Here is a 17,818-nt window from a genome sequence, read left to right on the forward strand (position 1 = left end):
GTGCAGGTTTGGTGTGGAAAAAAAAAAGCACACTAAAAACACACCTCCCCATTGAAATCAATTGAAACGCTGCAAAAACGCACCTGCAGTGTGTTTTAGGTGTGGCCTTTGAGTCACATGGTATAGCCAAAGGCAGGGGTGGATAACCTGTGGCTCTCCAGCTGTTGTGGAACTACATTTCCCATGAGGCATTGCAAAGATGGGAAGTTACTGACTTGCAGAGGCATGATGGAACTTGTAGTCCTGCAGCAGCTGGAGAGCCGCAGGTTGGCCACCCCTGGAAGGCATGGTAATGTACAATGTACACATTGGTGTACAAAAACTGTAGCTGATTTTATAAAACAGTCACTCACCTGTCCCACGATCCAGCGGTGAGCTCACCACAGCCAGGTTCACCGGCCGTCCTCTGTCCCCGGTGCCGGCATCATAAGCTTGCGGCTTCACGGTCAGGAGCCCACTGCGCATGCGCGAGCACCTCTGCACGTTGTGAATGGTCCCGCAATCTTCTGGGACCTGTCACGTGTCCCAGCAGACTGCAGGTGGGGAGGAGTGAAAGTAAAAGCAGGTACCTGTCAAAATTATGTACCCACTCTCCCCCCCTTTCCCCAAAGGTGCCAATTCCTCACAGGGAGCAAGGACCAGTCCTTAAAGCAGAACTTTCCCTTTTGAGTGGAGCTTCACTTTAAGGTATTTAAATATTCTGATCATGCCGTTAAAACAAATATATAAATAAAACAAGCCCTCACTGGCCTCTGTAGTTATAGGCACTGTGGAGAAATGTATCTTTAAAGAGAAGCGCTAAGTCTCAGTTCACACTACAAATCACATCAATATAGATGAGGATCTGACTTGGAGGCGACTTCCGTTAAAGTCTATGGGCACAAGTCGGATAGAAGTCTCCTTGAAGTACGGTAGTACAGGAACCTTTTCTAAAGTCGGAGCGACTTCGGTAGTGCTCATTAATACAGCTCTCATTGACTAATATGGGATGTCATGCGTCATGCGACTTGAGGACTCACAAGTCGGATCCCAAGTCGCGGCAGTGTGAACCGAACCTACAATCTCAGCTCCTCCCTCTTTCTTTTCTATGGCAGGAGTGACTTTGGCAGTCTGCTGGACATCTAATGTAAGCAAACAATAGGTGCTCCAAACTGTGCTGACTCTATTCTGATTAGTGAGGATTATTTATTCCACAGTAGAAGCAGCTACAGAGTTCAGGGATGATTCGTTTCATACGTTCCCTATAGTGGTCTAATCATTTCATATATTCCCTATATTGATCCTATCATTTCATATATTCAGTATATTGATCTAATCATTTCATACATTCAGTATATTGATCCTATCATTTCATACATTTCCTATATTGATCTAATCATTTCATACATTTCCTATATTGATCGTATCATTTCATATATTCCCTATATTGATCCTATCATTTCATATATTCAGTATATTGATCTAATCATTTCATACATTCCCTATATTGATCTAATCATTTCATACATTCAGTATATTGATCCTATCATTTCATACATTCCCTATATTGATCTAATCATTTCATACATTCCCTATATTGATCTAATCATTTTATATATTCAGTATATTGATCTAATCATTTCATATATTCCCTATATTGATCTAATCATTTCATATATTCAGTATATTGATCTAATCATTTCATATATTCAGTATATTGATCTAATAATTTCATACATGCATTATATTGATCTAATCATTTCATACATTCCCTATATTGATCGTATCCTTTCATACATTCCCTATATTGGTCTAATCATTTCATACATTCCCTATATTGATCGTATCCTTTCATACATTCCCTATATTGGTCTAATCATTTCATATATTCCCTATATTGATCTAATCATTTCATATATTCAGTATATTGATCTAATCATTTCATATATTCAGTATATTGATCTAATAATTTCATACATGCATTATATTGATCTAATCATTTCATACATTCCCTATATTGATCTAATCATTTCATACATTCCCTATATTGGTCTAATCATTTCATACATTCCCTATATTGATCGTATCCTTTCATACATTCAGTATATTGTTCTAATCATTTCATACATTCCCTATATTGATCTAATCATTTCATATATTCCCTATATTGATCTAATCATTTCATACATTCCCTATATTGATCGTATCATTTCATACATTCCCTATATTGGTCTAATCATTTCATACATTCCCTATATTGATCGTATCATTTCATACATTCCCTATATTGGTCTAATCATTTCATACATTCCCTATATTGGTCTAATCATTTCATACATTCCCTATATTGATCTAATCATTTCATATATTCCCTATATTGATCTAATCATTTCATACATTCCCTATATTGGTCTAATCATTTCATACATTCCCTATATTGGTCTAATCATTTCATATATTCAGTATATTGCTCTAATCATTTCATACATTCCCTATATTGGTCTAATCATTTCATACATTCCCTAAATTGGTCTAATCATTTCATACATTCCCTATATTGATCTAATCATTTCATACATTCCCTATATTGATCTAATCATTTCATATATTCCCTATATTGATCTAATCATTTCATATATTCCCTATATTGGTCTAATCATTTCATACATTCCCTATATTGGTCTAATCATTTCATATATTCAGTATATTGCTCTAATCATTTCATACATTCCCTATATTGGTCTAATCATTTCATACATTCCCTATATTGATCTAATCATTTCATATATTCCCTATATTGATCTAATCATTTCATATATTCAGTATATTGCTCTAATCATTTCATATATTCCCTATATTGGTCTAATCATTTCATACATTCCCTATATTGCTCTAATCATTTCATACATTCCCTATATTGATCTAATCATTTCATACATTCCCTATATTGATCTAATCATTTCATATATTCCCTATATTGATCTAATCATTTCATACATTCCTTATTGTGGTCTAATCATTTCATAAACAGTATAAACATTTCTCAGTCCAATTGAAATTTCAGCTGTTATATGTGCCTTATTTGGTTTGCATTGATTTGATTATTGATCGATTATCCCACCAAAATATTGGATGACTCTCCCATTGGCTGTGAAAGGAACTATAACGGAAATGCATAGAAATGTGGAAATAGAACAGAAAATTTGTAATCAGAAAGTGAAGATACGGGTAAGGCGTGTGTTTTCATTTGAATAAAAGTAGAAAATGTGCTGCAGTCAATCAATACTCTGATCAATCAAAATCATTCTGATTGAAAACACCACCATGCCAATCACAGTCATGAGAGGGCTGGGTTTAAATAGATCTCAGAAAGCATCATAAGCCCTGGTTCACACTGATGCGAATTTTCATGTGATTTGACCCTTCAAATCACATGACAAATCACATGCAATGATTGGCAATGGAACTGGTCTAATCGGTGCGACTCCGACTCTGTTAGATTGTAAGCTCCAAGGATCAGGGCCCTCCTATCCCTTTTGTATTGTTGCTGTGTTGTCTCCCTTTATATTGTACAGCGCTGAGCAAACTGTTGGCGCCATAAATCCTGTATAATAATAATAATAACTAGAAAAGCTACAATTTATGTGGAAATTGTGTGAAGTGTTCTTGCCTCCACCAGTAGTCTACAACTGGAGTGGGCGAAGTAACTGGGTGGAGTGGCTTGTCACTCTGCTGCCTGCTCACACACCTGGGTTCCTATGGCAACTCTCTCTACAGCAAGGGCAGAGAAGAGCGGTTAAAAACAAACTGCTCCAACTTGCTCACTTCACTGGCGGTTGCCATCTTCAAACAAACAGTTGTAGTTTAAAAATTATACATCCTATACTGAAGAGCTTTATATTGTGAGAATCACAAGACCCAGACCTACATTTTGATGCATAGTATGCCTCTGAAATATTAAAAATGAAGGCACAGTGGCAGTTTAGAAATTGCCCTTCAAATCTGAGGTGGCTAGAGTGGAGTTTCAATGAATGTCAATGGGCGGCGTGAGTTGCAAACAAATGGTCATATTGTGAAAACTATCAGGACTATGGCTTAGCCGTGGACATTTGTAGTGGCAGCAGGGATAGCTGAACGTTTTGATATAAGATTTGTGTAGGTGGGCTTGAAAATGAGGGAGTGATGGCAGTTTAGAAATCATGTCCTGATTTTTCAGCTCACACTCTAGCTTTTGTCAGCTCACTCCCACTGTTTTGAACATTTCTCCATTCATTCCTATGGGACCAATTTCACCACAAAAACGGCGATATTTCGTGAACCATTCGGCAAAACGTTTCACAAAGTAATAACACACCAATCGGGAACAATCCGCACGTTTCAGTATATTACTGTCTATGTAGTGTAAAAACTGTGGGAGGAGTTAGGGGGGTAAATTTGGCTATAATAAGAATATATATGTGAGATAACAGGAAGTGGTCGCCATGCAAGAACACTTAATAATAGAAAAGTAGTTCCTGCACTACTTTTGCTGATTTGGGGTGTGTCTTGCATAGACACCAGTGCATGAACTCGCACAGATGTCTATCACGTTGCACCACAAGTCGCACTGTCACCCGATTTTGAAATCTTTGAACTCGTACGACTTCAAGTAAAGTCGCACAATTTCAAAGTCTGGGCAGCACAGTGGCTAAATGGTTAGCATTTCCTCCTGGCAGTACTCGGGTCATCGGTTTTAATCCCAGCCACGGCACCACCTGCCTGGAGTTTGCATGTTCTCCCTGTGCCTGCGTGGGTTTCCTCCGGATACTCCGGTTTCCTTCCACACTCCAAAGACATGCTGGTAGGTTAATAGTCTCCTGTCCAAATTGTCCCTAGTATGTGTATGTATGAATGTGAGTTAGGGACCTTAGATTGTACGCCCCTTGAGGGTTAGGGACTGATGTGAATGTACAATATATATGTAAAGTGCTGCGTAGATTGACGGCGCTATATAAGTACCTGAAATAAATAAAGTCGATCCAGTGTGAACCAGGGCTAGGTGAAGACTATTATGCACCCCCCCCCCCCCCCCCCCATTGCACAACCAGCTACAAAGAATCACCATCTCTGTTTAGCAGAGAAATACTGCCATCTAGTGATGGGAAATGGTAATGCGATAATAGTTGTGCGTCACCATTTGCAGTAGAAAGGAAACATGTTTTGAAAAACAATTCACTTTATATATAGAAAACTGAGCATGAGCAAGACATGACAGCAGCAGAGACCGCCAACATATTGAAGCTGGTGCTGAACTGAAAGAGAGAGTTATAGGGACCTTGTAAGGGGGGAGTCTGATGTAAGGGGGATCCTAGTGTTACAGAGACTCTGATAGGGAGCCATGAAGTAAGGGGAATTCTGATGGAGATTCTAAAGGAAGGGGTGGGCTCTGATGTAAGGGGGTGTTCTGATGGGGACCCTGATTATTATTTATTTATTTCAGGTACTTATATAGCGCCGTCAGTTTACACAGCACTTTACATATATATTGTACATTCACATCAGTCCCTAACCCTCAAGGGGCGTACAATCTAAGGTCCCTAACTCACATTCATACATACACATACTAGGGACAATTTAGACAGGAGGCAATTAACTTACCAGCATGTCTTTGGAGCGTCGGAGGAAACCGGAGTACCCGGAGGAAACCCACGTAGGCACAGGGAGAACATGCAAACTCCAGGCAGGAGGTGCTGTGGCTGGGATTCGAACCAACAACTCGAGTACTGCTAGACGGAAGTGCTAACCATTTAGCCACTGTGCTGAGGAAATGTAAGGGAGGAATCTGAGCTTGGGGGGGGGGGGGAGGTTTGTATGGGGACCTTATGTAAGGTGGGAGACTTATGTAAGGTAGGGCTCCAATGGGGACCCAGATGTAAGAAAGAATCTGATGAGGGACCATGAAGGGGGATTCTGAAGGGGACCCTGATCTAAGGGTGGGCTCTGATGTAAGGGGGTGGGGAGGTTGAAATGGGGACCTGGATGTAAGGGAGGACTGATGTTGATCATCATATAAAAAGGGACTTTTTCAGCTTACAAATATTTGTAAAATATACAATGTGGTCCTTTTACTGAAGCATGTCATGACCCCTGATCTGGTGCTTTCCAGTCTGACTGCCCCTGGCCCACCCCTTTCACTGATTAGATTTCAGTTCTTTGCTGCTTTCTGTTCAATTGCCGACTCTGATTTCACCGCACACTGTGAGCTTCTCACAGTGTGCATTAGAAGCTGCAGCTAGTCAGATAGAGCTCCGCCTCATTTCCTGGATGGAGGACATCCAACATCATCTAGTCTTTCCTCCCCAATCTGATGTGTCCCTGGTCCTTTCGTTCATTGGATGTCAGTTCTTTCACTAATGCAGGCCATACATGGTTCGAATTCGGAATGATTTTTCGTCCGAAAATCAAAAACGTTGTTCGCTCGGTAATCCGATGGTGCCATCAATGATTTCGAAGATCGGCCGACCGAGTCATTTAACAGTCAAAACTTTTGTTCCTTCCAGGTCACGGCTCATGCGCATATTCTTTTCGGAAAAACGATCGTAGGATTTGACCATCATTGAGTCGAAAATTGGTGGTTTTTCACAAATTTTCCAACGTGCCCGATCACCGAAATGGGGAGGAACCACAAAAATCGGCCGGTGCCATTGACCCACTAACAGAGCAAAAATTTGGCCGATTATTCTTGGGTTCGATTTTCAGATGAAAAATCAGTCGAATTTCGACCCATTTATGGCCGGCCTAATCAAGGATCAGCATCCCATGCAGGAATTAATATACAATCCTGCCTAGGAACTCCCACTGCTCCAGCTTCCAGTGGCATTGGCCAGCTATGATTTATACAGAAGTAGTTATTTACTAAAACTGGAGGGTGCAAAATCTGCTGCAGCCCTGAACATAAACCAATCAGCTTCCAGGTTTTATTTCCAAAGCGTAATTGAACAAGCTGAAGTTAGAAGCTGATTGGCTGCCATGCACAGCTGCACCAGATTCTGTCTGCTCCAGTTTTAGTACATCTCTCCTACACTTGCATTGCTCCAGGCTGGACCAATACATAGTAACCTCCCTAGAGGTCTGATTATGTCCATATTTCTGTGCTCAAAGCGGTACTTTTTTTGCATGGAAATATGTAGTTTTTTTATTGTAGGCTGTAATTTTTAGGAATAACTCACTGAAATCTGTCCGAACAAGAGTCTAGTAAACATCCCGGGGATGATAAAATTTGAAACACAAAATCATAAATTATAATTTAATAAATAATCATAAAAAATAATAATATAATAATAAATTTAATTCAATAATATAATCAAACCAAAAACACTGAAATGTGAAATATAGCGCCAAGTTCGCACATCGCTGAGCAAAGTCGCAGAATCGTTTTCAGTGTCTGATGAGGAATTTCCCCCACAAATCATTATCACTCAATTCTGCAAGTGGTTCTGATTTACTATCGCTGTTCTCTAGCCGGTCTAAAACCGATTTTGACCTAAAGGGACGCTTTTTGGACGCCATGGAGGTTTCTCAGTTTCCAGGCAGAAAGAACAGTAAAAATGCAGGCAGGGCGCCGGACAAAGCACTCGGGACAAAATGTATGTGAAATGGGTTGATACAGGAATGTTATACTATGTGATTTTAGTGATTTTAGTGAATTACACTTTTAACATTTTCAAATTTCCCGCCAGTTCTGTCCCCCAGTACGTCCTGACGTCACAGGGAACGGAACCCGGAAGACAGATGCCGGCATCGGCCGGAGGACATTGCCGGGGACACTGCAAGAGGGACATCGCGGGAGCGCAGGACAAGGTAAGTGCTGGAGGGATCCCGGAGTAACGCTGCAGTGTATTCCCGAGTGTAGCTCAGGGTTACCGCTTGTGGTGCTGAAACTTTACCCCGAGCTACACTCGGGAATACCGCCAGGGGGGTTAAATATCTGGAATTCTGCCCGCAGGAGGCTCAACAAGTTTTCCTGCAATTAGCAGGCAGTCTGCATCCAGGGACAATTGTTTGCAGGTAATTGCTGCATGGTTAGCTGTGGGCACTGTCAGCCTCCTATTGTTATGAATGCGGCGTCCATCCTGCAGCCAATCACAGGGGTCCCTGCTGAGTCTCCTGCAGGTAACTGGAAACTGGAATCTGCTAAAGCAGGGATATCAAACTCAGTTTCATCGCAGGCCAAATCAGCATGATGGTTGCCCTCAAAGGGCCAGTTGTATCTGTAAGACTAGATGTCCAGAGCACCCCCCCCCCCCCTACATCAGATGTCACCCCCCCCCCCCACGTAGTGACGTTAGTCCAGCTTAGAGCAATGCAACTGTGGGAGAGATTTACTAAAACTGGAGCACTCAGAATCTGGTGCAGCTGGGCATGGCAGCCAATCAGCTTCTAACTTCAGCTTGTTCAATTACGCTTTGGAAATAAAACCTGGAAGCTGATTGGTTTCTCTGCACAGCTGCACCAGATTTTGCACCCTCCAGTTTTAGTAAATAACCACCTCTGTATAAATCATAGCTGTGCAATGCCACTGGAAGCTGGAGGAGTGGGCGTTCCTAGGCAGGATAAGTCCCCTTTACCTTGTGCTGCTGCCGGGAAGAAGCTGGGGGTGGAGCTGGGAAGCAGAAAGTGCAGGGTCTGGAGGAGGACCAGAGGAGAGCTGGAGTCAGGTTAATGCTGAGACCGGGGAGGCAATGATGAGGGGGGGGGGGGGCGCTGGGGTTGCACAGAAAGGGGTAGGATCTGTAGAAGGAGTTCTGTTCTCCTCTCTGCTGTCGACTGCTGAGACAGGGGGAGGGGGAGGTGCAGAGACAAGCTTTTCCATGGCTGCATGGAGAAGCATAGGATCTGACTGGGGAGTTTTGTCCTCCTCTCTGGTGCTAACTGCTGGGACGAGGTGGCGGGGGGCAGAGAAAAGGTGGGTGCTGCAGTTGTAGGAGAGGTGTGAGGGCCACATGAAATGACCTGACGGGCCGTATTCGGCCTGCGGGCCTTGCGTTTGACACATGTGCTAGAGGATAGCACTTCTGCCTGACTAATAGTAGGGTCGTTGGTTCAAATCCCAACCACAGCACTACCTGCCTGGAGTTTGCATGTTCTCCTTTTTTACTTTGGCTGGGAAGGGGTTAACATCTAGGGGCGATCAAAGGGTTAACTGTGTGCCCACCAATGTGACTGTTTTATCTCTCTGCTTTGCAGGAAGAAACATCCATCCGCACCATGGCACCACCTGCCTGGAGCTTGCATGTTCTCCCTGTGCCTGTGTGGGTTTCCTCCGGGTACTCCGGTTTCCTCCCACACTCCAAAGACATGCTTGTAGATGAATTGGCTCCTGTCTAAATTGTCCCTAGTATGTGTATGTATGAATGTGAGTTAGGGACCTTAGATTGTACGCCCCTTGAGGGTTAGGGACTGATGTGAAACACCTGGCAGTACTCGGGTCATTGGTTCGAATCCCAGCCATGGCATCACCTGCCTGCAGTTTGCATGTTCTCCCTGTGCCTGCGTGGGTTTCCTCCAGGTACTCGGGTTTCCTCCCACACTCCAAAGACATGCTGGTAGGTTAATTGGCTCCTGTCTAAATTGTCCCTAGTATGTGTATGTATGATTGTGAGTTAGGGACCTTAGATTGTACGCCCCTTGAGGGTCAGGGACTGATGTGAATGTACAATATATATGTAAAGTGCTGTGTATATTGATGGTGCTATATAAGGACCTGAAATAAATAAATAAATAAATAAATAGAGGATGCGCCCAGCAATACAGATAGAAGTGGGTGGTATAGGTTTTGGGGAAGATGTTTTCATTTCACTGTAAAACCCAAATATTGGTGTAACATAAAACAGTATAAAATTGAAAAAAATAAAAAACGCCAGCCATACATGACTGAAAGTCGACTGGCTCAGCTGCATTTTGACCCCATATGGGCACCCTAGTTGTATACAAGTCGATCTATTGATCAACTTGTGTGCAAGCAGCCTGAGCGATTAGTGCTGCCGACTATAGCCGGCAACACTGATCATTGTGTTCCGCCGGCAAAACACAAAAGCACAGCGGAAGGGATCCCCCATCAACACAGTCGAGCAATTTTCTTTTCTTCCAACCATGGTGGAAGGAAAGAAAATCAAATCCTCTATGGGCTGCCTTAGCCTTTATTGAATCAACCCCAAAAAGAGAGAGCGATACCTGCAGCCTCTGTATACACAGCCACACCCACCCCGCAGACTCACCTGAACTCTGACCGCTTGTGTTACCAGGTCCTGAGAAGACTGGCGCTGGTCCCTATCAGCGTGCGATAGACGGTTTCCTGTGGTTTACAGAATCTGGAAGCTGTAGTAGCTGATTATTAAATAAGAGCAGCGTGGGTGACCTGTACTCCGCTCACACTTCCTCTGTGACGAATCGCAATCCGCTGACAATGTGTCATTCATGCTGGGTGCCAGCTGCTCTCCCTGGCGCCAGAGACGTGTCTGGAGGTCCCTCCATCCGATCCTTACCACTCATATACACCCATCATATACCTGATACCTACCACAGCGTTCTTCTACTCTGAGATATAAACTATATTGCCAATAGTATTGGTCGGCCTGCCTTTCCACACACATGACCTGTAATGGCCCCCCAGTCTTAGTCCAGAGGGTTAAATATTGAGTTGGCCCCGCCCTTTGCAGCTATAACAGCTTCAACTCTTCTGGGAAGGCCGTCCACAAGGTTTAGGAGGGTGTCTATGGGAAGGTTGGACCATTCTTCCAGAAGCACATTTGTCAGGTCAGGCACTGATGTCGGGGGAGGAGGCCTGGATCACAGTCTCCGCTCTAATTCATCCCAAAGGTGTTCTATGGGGTTGAGGTCAGGACTCTGTGCAGGACAGTCAAGTTCCTCCACCCCAAACTGGCTCCTCCATGTCTTTATGGACCTTGCTTTGTACACTGGGGGGCAGTCATGTTGGAACAGGAAGGGGCCATCCCCAAACTCTTCCCACAAAGTTGGGAGCATGAAATTGTCCAAAATGTCTTGGTATGCTGATGCCTTAAGAGTTCCCTTCACTGGAACTAGGAGGCCAAGCCCAACCTCTGAAAAACAACTCCACACCATAATCCCCCCTCCACCAAACTTTACACTTGGCACAATGCAGTCAGGTAAGTACCGTTCTTCTGGCAACCGCCAAACCCAGACACGTCCATCAGATTGCCAGACAGAAGCATGATTGTTCACTCCAGAGAACACGTCTCCAATGCTCTAGAGTCCAGTGGCGGCGTGCTTTACACCACAGCATCTGACGCTTTGCATTGCACTTGGTGATGGAAGGCTTAGATGCAGCTGCTCGGCCATGGAAACCCATTCCATGAAGCTCTCTACGCACTGTTGTTGGGCTCATCTGAAGGCCACACCAAGTTTGGAGGTCTTTAGCTATTGACTCTGCAGACAGTTGGCGACTTCTGCGCACTGTGCGCTTCAGCATGCGCTGACCCCGCCCTGTCATGTGACGTGGCCTACCACTTGGTGGCTGAGTTGCTGTTGTTCCCAGTTGCTTCCACTTTGTTATAATCCCACTAACAGTTGAGCGTGGAATATTTAGTAGCCAGGAAATGTCACAGATGGACTTATTGCACAGGTGGCCACCTATCACGGGACCACGCTTGGAGTCGCTGAGCTCCTGAGAGCGACCCATTCTTTCACCAATGTTTGTAGAAGCAGTCTGCATGCCTAGGGGCTTGATTGTATACACCTGTGTCCATGGAGGGGATTGGAACACCTGAATCACATGATTTGGAGGGTGGGCCCAATACTTTTGGTACATTGTTATAAAATGTAACATTCCATAATTAGAGACCCTGTCACCAAAATAAAAAAGGGAGGTAAAAGCACAAAACAATTACACATTTTAAATGCTAACTTGCAGTGTTTTACTTTTCCATTAACTATTTTTTTTTAATTGATCTGCAATGTGCTCCTGAACATGTCAGGGAACTCACACTCCATTGTCATTTCTACAATACCGCCTTCCTGTGTCTCTTTACATATAGAGCCCTCCAGCAAACATATGGCGGCTGGTGGCTCTCCAACCCAGCTGTCATCGACAGGCCTGGTCCTCACTGACCATCAGGAAGAAATCACAGTGGTCCCTGATCATGCGGTCACTATGGGGTTAATTTGAAGGCAAATAGACTGTGCACTTTGCAAGTACAGTTGAAAAATGCGACGTAAAAGGAAAAGGTCTGCTGACTTCCATCATCCATTTGTATGCAAGCAAAAATTTTGTGTTTTTTTCTTTGCATGTGATTGGGTATTGTTTGCAAAGTCAAGCTTCATTCACTTAGCTCTGTAGCAACTGCACTTGCAAAATGCTCCGTCTATTTGCCTTTAGTAAAATCAACCTCCATAAGCTGTCAGCCTGAAGAGGAACACTGCCACCTTCAGGATGCAGTGAGAACTGCCATCAATTTTATAATGTAATTGCTCAGTATTAAAAAAAAATAGCTAAACAAAACTGTAGAAAAATAAATAAAAGTTGTGTGCATCTGTCAGAATATAATAACTGTATACCAAATAAAAGCTTAAACTGTCCTTTAAAAAAAATTCCAACCTAAACTTACCTAGTCTTAAAAATGTTCCCTCCCCCCACCTAATACCTATGCTGACTAATGATGTAAATACTTATTTTCCGGTCTGCTGACATGATCCCATGTGTCACCCACCACAATAAATATATACTGCTAAATATCTTTTCCCATAGAAATCTTGTGACTTCTATCAGTGTCCAGCAGAGCACTGGGTAACACTTGAAAAATTTGTTTTTATTCTCCTCTGACTGTCCTAAGAGACTGCATGACCCCTGACCCTCTGTCTGGACAGCGCTGATTGGCTCTGTGCTGACCACATGCACTCTCCCCCCCAAAAAAACTCTTTAGCCATACACACCAAACTGAGCATGTGCAGCCTGCCCTCAAGGTTCTGGTCTATCAACAGATGGATTGGTAACAGTAGAAGGGGAGGATCAGAGAAGACAGGATCAAAAAGACTTTTTACACAATGCAGAGGATTAACCCCTCAGGTTCCACAGTGAGTATAACAAGCATGCTTTACTGCATCTACAGACTGATTGTACTGTTGTGGGTTTAGTAACACTTTAATAAAATTGTGTATTTGTTCCATTAATGAATGCAGGCTTGCAGAGTACTACAGTTTCGATCATCGCAGGTACGATCAGGCGCTTGCATTGTTTATCCCCCCCCCCCCCCCAGCCCAAGGAGGTAAGAACCTATTAGGAGGCTGAAAGAAGTAATGAGTGGAGTATTAGGCAGTGATGTCACCAACCAGCGGTCTGCTACAGCAGAAGATTGGATATGCAGTATCTTCATTGCTTAAAGTATCCTGCAATTCAGGGCGAAGGGGGGGGGGTGTGTTGGGGGGGATGTTTGAGTTTTGGGGGTGTTTGTGGCCATATTTATATTACTATTGTGACATAATGAAAGGTGGTTGGGGGAAGGTATGTTTCACCTTGCATGGCTTTCAATGTTGCGCAACTGTCGCATTGATAACATTGAGATGCGATTTTTGAGAGTTTACATTGCAGTCCATGGCATTCAAGTCGCACAAAAGTCAAAGTAGTGCATGCACCTATTTAAACTTGCTGTGACTGTAAGTCACATCGATTTGAACGCCTTCCATTGAAATACATGGGCTGCGACTTGTCATGTGACTTTATGTGTCCAAAGTCGCACAACTGTGAATGGAGCCTAAAAAAAAGGCATGTTCTGTCAGTGACTTAAAGAAGCCCTTCACCTGTCAGAGAGGTATCTGTCCTGTTTAGTACATTTTCTGTTTTGTTCTGTTTATTTCTGCTGTAAACATTTTAAATAAAATTAAAAAAAAAAAAAAAATTATATATATATATACACACACAGTGGGGATCGAAAGTTTGGGCACCCCAGCTAAAAATTTGTATTAATGTGCATAAAGAGGCCAAGGAAAGATGGAAAAATCTCCAAAAGGCATCAAATTACAGATTAGACATTCTTATAATATGTCAACAAAAGTTAGATTTTATTTCCATCATTTACACTTTCAAAATAACAGAAAACAAAAAAATGGCGTCTGCAAACGTTTGGGCACCCTGCAGAGTTAATATCTTGTACTGCCCCCTTTGGCAAGTATCACAGCTTGTAAACGCTTTTTGTAGCCAGCCAAGAGTCTTTCAATTCTTGTTTGAGGTATCTTTGCCCATTCTTCCTTACAAAAGTCTTCCAGTTCTTTGAGATTTCTGGGCTGTCTGTCACGCACTGCTCTTTTAAAGTCTATCCATAGATTTTCAATTATGTTGAGGTCAGGAGATTGTGAAGGCCATGGCAAAACCTTCAGTTTACGTCTCTTGATGCAATCCCCCGTGGATTTCGAGGTGTGTTTAGCATCATTATCCATTTGTAGAAGCCATCCTCTCTTTAACTTCAGCTTATACACAGATGGCATCAAGTTACCATTTGCTGAAATTTTATTGAATCCATTTTTCCTTCTACTCGTGAGATGTTCCCTGTGCCACTGGCTGCAACACAACCCCAAAGCATGATTGATCCAACCCCATGCTTAACAGTTGGACAAAGGTTCTTTTCATTAAATTCTGTGCCCCTTCTTCTCCAAACGTACCTTTGCTCATTCCGGCCAAAAAGTTCAATTTTAACCTCACCGGTCCACAGAACTTATTTCCAAAATGCATCAGGCTTGTCTATATGTTCATTTGCAAAGTTCAAACGATGATTTTTGTGGTGAGGACGTAGAAGAGGTTTTCTTCTGATGACTCTTCCATGAAGACCATATTTGTACAAGTATCTCTTTATAGTGGAATAGTGTACCACAACTCCAGTGTCTGCCAGATCTTTCTGGAGGGATCGTGCAGTCAAACGTGGGTTTTGAATTGTTTTTCTCACAATCCTGCGAGCTGTTCTGTCTGATATTTTTCTTGGTCTTCCAGATCTTGCTTTAACTTCCACTGTTCCTGATGACTGCCATTTCTTAATTACATTCCGAACAGTGGATATTGACATCTGAAAACGCTTTGCTATCTTCTTATAGCCTTCTCCAGCTTTGTGAGCGTCAACTATTTTCAGTTTCAGTTTTCTAGACAACTGCTTAGAAGAACCCATGGTGCTGATTGTTGGGGCAAGGCCAGATGAGTCTGGGCATTTAAAACCTTTGAGATTGACATCACCTGGTCTTCCCAGACAATGATTGAGAACAATCCATGACACTGGCAGGTCTCAGCTTTGCAAAGGGGGCAGTGCATGCTATAAATTCTGCAGGGTGCCCAAACTTTTGCAGACGCCATTTTTTGGTTTTCTGTTATTTTGAAAGTGTAAATGATGGAAATAAAATCTAACTTTTGTTGACATATTATAAGAATGTCTAATCTGTAATTTGATGCCTTTTGGAGATTTTTCCATCTTTCCTTGGCTTCTTTATGCACATTAATACAAATTTTTAGCTGGGGTGCCCAAACTTTCGATCCCCACTGTATACACAGACATATACACACATACATATAGATATATATATACACACACACATATATATTTTAGCTGGTGATCCTGCCAATATGTCTGTTGGTTTTCAACTTCCTTTAATGGAACGAGTTGTCCAGCGAAGGTGGCAGTTACAGGGTTGAGAGACACCACAGACAGGGGAGCTTACAATGGCCTGCGTAGGTTTCCTCCGGGTCCTCCGGTTTCCTCCCACACTCCAATGACATGCTGGTAGGTGAATTGGCTCCTGTCTAAATTGTCCCTAGTATGTGTATGTATGAATGTGAGTTAGGGACCTTAGATTGTACACCCCTTGAGGGTTAGGGACTGATGTGAATGTACAATATATATGTAAAGTGCTGTGTAAATTGATGGCGATATATAAGTACCTATAATAAATAAGTCGCACAAGTGTGAAAGCAGCCTTAAGGGGACCAGCTCCACTTTTCAGTCTCTCACTATCGGGGATCCTTGTGATATAAATGTTCAGATCATCTCTCCTCGGTGAGGTCACCCCTAGAAAACATTTAATTTTTTTCCTTATCTGGAGATCCATTTTTTTTTTCAGTGGTGAAGCTGCGAAAATGTCAGAAAATGCTGTGGACTCACCGCGACACGCACTCCCCTCCCTGGTAATCGCCTGCTTGCACACGCTGCATGACTTCACCTTCTTAAAGTTCTTTATCTTGAATGTGTGACAGTTCTGTCCCTCCAGGTCTTCGGGCTGTGAAAGGGAAAACGGGAATGATCAGAATTCATCAACAGTCGGTCCTTTCACTTCCTTCATTATTTATGTTAAAGGGTAAATCCACTTTCATGGGGAAAAAAATGGCAAATTAAAATAAATAAATACTAATAATAGAGTGTATGCAATCGCAACACAAGTTGCAATTTTTAATTGAATGTTATTAAAAAGGATTTTTCCTTTTCAACCGGCAGCGCTGTGATTTTCTGTAAAATGCAATGTGGCGACCTGGAGATGTTCTGTACACAGATGGCGTATGGAGCGCCCCCCAGCAACATCATTTCCTGCTTGTGTGATTGGCTCACTGATTTTCCCTGAATTCTGCACTAACTCCATGTTCACACCTAAGCGTTTTCTGCTGCGTTTTGTATTTTGCATTTTACAGTCCATTTAACATGATTTCCTATGGGACAGGTTCACATCTGCGTGTTTTCACCCGATGCATTTTTTGGAAAGGGTCAGGGACTTTTTTGAATGCAAAAAGTTGTGTTTTTGGTTCTATAGGCTTCAATAGAAACACTGCAGAAAAGCATGTATTGCATTTTTGCCACATTTTTGATGCGTTTTGCATTTTAAATCTGCCTAGCAACAAGAAAATGTAAAAAATTAACAAAAAAACGCAGGAAAAATACGTAAAAAATGCAGAAATGGCTCAAACGCAACCTGCATAGGTGTGAACCTAGCCTAAGATACAAGTCAGGTTTTAGGCGTCCCCTGCAACACGTCATTTACAGTGGCTAAATGGTTAGCACTTCCACCTGGCAGTACTCGGGTCGTTGGTTGGAATCCCAGCCACGGCACCTGCCTGGAGTTTGCATGTTCTCCCTGTACCTGCATGTGTTTCCTCCGAGTACTCTGGTTTCCTCCTACTCTCCAAAGACATGCTGGTAGGTGAATTGGCTCCTGTCTAAATTGTCCCTAGTATGTATGAATGTGAGTTAGGGACCTTAGATTAGAGTGTGGGAGGAAACTGGAGTACCCGGAGGAAACCCACGCAGGAACAGGGAGAACATGCAAACTCCAGGCAGGTGGTGCTGTGGCTGGGATTTGAACCAACGACCTGAGTATTGCCAGGGGGAAGTGCTAACCATTTAGCCACTGTGCTGCCCAAAAGCTTGATGCCTAGACACGAGTTTACAAGCGTCAGGTGCACTATATTGCCAAAAGTATTGGGCCCGCCCTCCCAATCATGTGATTTAGGTGTTCCAATCCCCTCCATGGCCACAGGTGTATACAATCAAGCCCCTAGGCATGCAGACTGCTTCTACAAACATTGGTGAAAGAATGGGTCGCTCTCAGGAGCTCAGTGACTCCAAGCGTGGTCCCGTGATAGGTGGCCACCTGTGCAATAAGTCCATCCGTGACATTTCCTGGCTATTAAATATTCCACGCTCAACTGTTAGTGGGATTATAACAAAGTGGAAGCAACTGGGAACAACAGCCACTCAGCCACCAAGTGGTAGGCCACGTCACATGACAGGGCGGGGTCAGCGTATGCTGAAGCACACCGTGCGCAGAAGTCGCCAACTGTCTGCAGAGTCATTTAGTTTTT

The 17,818-nt window shown here is 43.0% G+C and overlaps 1 protein-coding gene across 3 annotated transcripts in view; it reads right to left on the bottom strand.

Annotated features, from left to right (window-relative positions):
• TNS1 (tensin 1) overlaps window positions 1–17,818 on the bottom strand; it is a 688,885-nt gene that overhangs the window by 525,920 nt on the left and 145,147 nt on the right. For all 3 annotated transcript variants that reach the window (XM_089683821.1, XM_089683822.1, XM_089683823.1), the window contains exon 2: window positions 16,131–16,245. In XM_089683821.1, coding sequence (XP_089539947.1) covers window positions 16,131–16,245 — 115 coding nt within the window. The remainder of the gene's footprint in view (window positions 1–16,130; window positions 16,246–17,818) is intronic.

This window comes from Staurois parvus, unplaced genomic scaffold, assembly GCF_062004578.1.
Source record: "Staurois parvus isolate SC_StPar_1 unplaced genomic scaffold, SC_StPar_1.0 ptg000323l, whole genome shotgun sequence".
NCBI classification, from domain to species: domain Eukaryota; kingdom Metazoa; phylum Chordata; class Amphibia; order Anura; family Ranidae; genus Staurois; species Staurois parvus.